The following is a 1,638-nucleotide window of genomic DNA, read 5'->3' as shown; positions in this document are numbered from 1 at the left end:
CTTTAAGAAGAAATCCCAGTTCATTTATATATACCAAATATAAGTTCAGTTTACATAATTTAATGGAGATCCTAACCATCATATCTCTGTCTCGGGATAACACTGTACTAAAGCATCTGGTATGTAGGGGGAGATTTTATCAAACTTTTCTACAAGTTTTCCTCACTATCAGTCCTTGTATTAAAGTCTGCATTAGGCTCCTTTTGATGTATTGCAGGTTTCACTTTGCAAGATGAGCTTTTGGACAAGTCATGGCTTTTCCTAGGGCCCCTTTCACCTCCTTGTTTCTAATGGTGTAAATAAAGGGGTTAAGAAGGGGGGTAAGGATAGTATTTAGCACGGAAACCACCTTATTAATCTTAAAGGAGGAGTGTGCTGTGGGTCTCAGGTACATGAACAAGACAGCTCCATAGAGCAGAGAGACAACCGTCAGGTGAGAGGCACAGGTAGAGAAAGCCTTTTGGCGGCCAGTGGCTGAAGGAATCCGTAGGATGGTGGATAAGATGTAGATGTAAGAAATGACGGTAAAGAGGAGTGATCCCGGGATCACAAGGATGGTTGCCAGGAGACCCAGTATTTCCAAAATGCTGGTATCAGCACAAGCAGCTTTCAGGATGGGACCCACGTCACAGTAGAAATGGTTGATAACATTGTTGCCACAGAACGGCAACTGTACAAGCAGCATTGTCTGACAGAAGACGATGGTGAAGCCCGCTAGCCAGGAGCTGAGGGCCAGCTGCATGCAGAGATTGCTGGTCATAATGGTGGGGTAACGGAGGGGCTTGCAGATGGCCAGGTAGCGGTCAAGACATGGTGCCTAGAATCAAGAACTCAGTGGTACCCAGGAAGAAGTGGAAGAACGCCTGCAGCAGGCAGCAGGCGGTGCAGATGACTGTTTTTGGTACCACAAAGGTTTCCAGGAGTTTCGGGATGACAGTGGTGGTATACCAGATCTCTAGGAAGGCTAAGTTGCAGAGGAAGAAGTACATTGGAGTTTGAAGCCTGGGCTCAACCCAGACAATGAAAATAATGAGTCCATTGCCTGAAAGGGTTAATATGTAGATGAGAAAGATCACTATGAAGAGAAGGGCTTGTAAGCCTTGGATGTCTGGGAAGCCTAGGAGGATGAACTCTGTGATTGCGGTGCCATTTCTCATGTCCTTTGATCTCCTAAGAAGACAGCAAGGATGGAGTTCTTAGAATCATATGATAATAAATAAATAAATAAATAAATAAATTTTAGTGGAGAGTTATTGGCTCTTTACTGTTTCCTATTATAGCTTAACATTTTAGACCCATCTCATATGAAGAACAGAAAACTGGGCTTTTAAAATAGTTTGCTATTTACTACTATTCATTCATTAATTTATTCATTCATTCAGTGGTGCTGGTAATGTAATCAAGTTCTTTGTACATGCTAGACAAACCCTCTACCACTGAGCCACAGCTCCAGCCTCCTCTCTAGAACTGAGTACAGTCAAGGAGAGTTAGAATAACAACAATAAAAGGTTGTATCTATGGTCCTTCAGGACATAGCTGTATTTCAGGTCCCTTCTCCTCCATATATACATACCCAGACTTCCTTATTGACTGATGATTTGGCTGGTCCTTTGAGCACCTGAACCAACTTTAAATTCT

The 1,638-nt window shown here is 42.9% G+C and overlaps 1 protein-coding gene across 1 annotated transcript; it reads right to left on the bottom strand.

Moving 5' to 3' along the window:
* Nucleotides 1-220: 220 nt before the first annotated feature.
* Nucleotides 221-1,157, bottom strand: LOC131914251 (olfactory receptor 6X1-like). Its single transcript, XM_059266842.1, is given in 2 exon segments — nt 221-806; nt 808-1,157. Coding segments are annotated over 2 exon segments (936 nt in total).
* Nucleotides 1,158-1,638: the final 481 nt, after the last annotated feature.

The sequence above is a fragment of the Peromyscus eremicus genome, chromosome 7 (assembly GCF_949786415.1).
Source record: "Peromyscus eremicus chromosome 7, PerEre_H2_v1, whole genome shotgun sequence".
NCBI lineage: Eukaryota > Metazoa > Chordata > Mammalia > Rodentia > Cricetidae > Peromyscus > Peromyscus eremicus.
The sequence above is the reverse complement of the archived record's forward strand: the minus strand, read 5'-3'. Positions and strand labels throughout refer to the sequence as shown.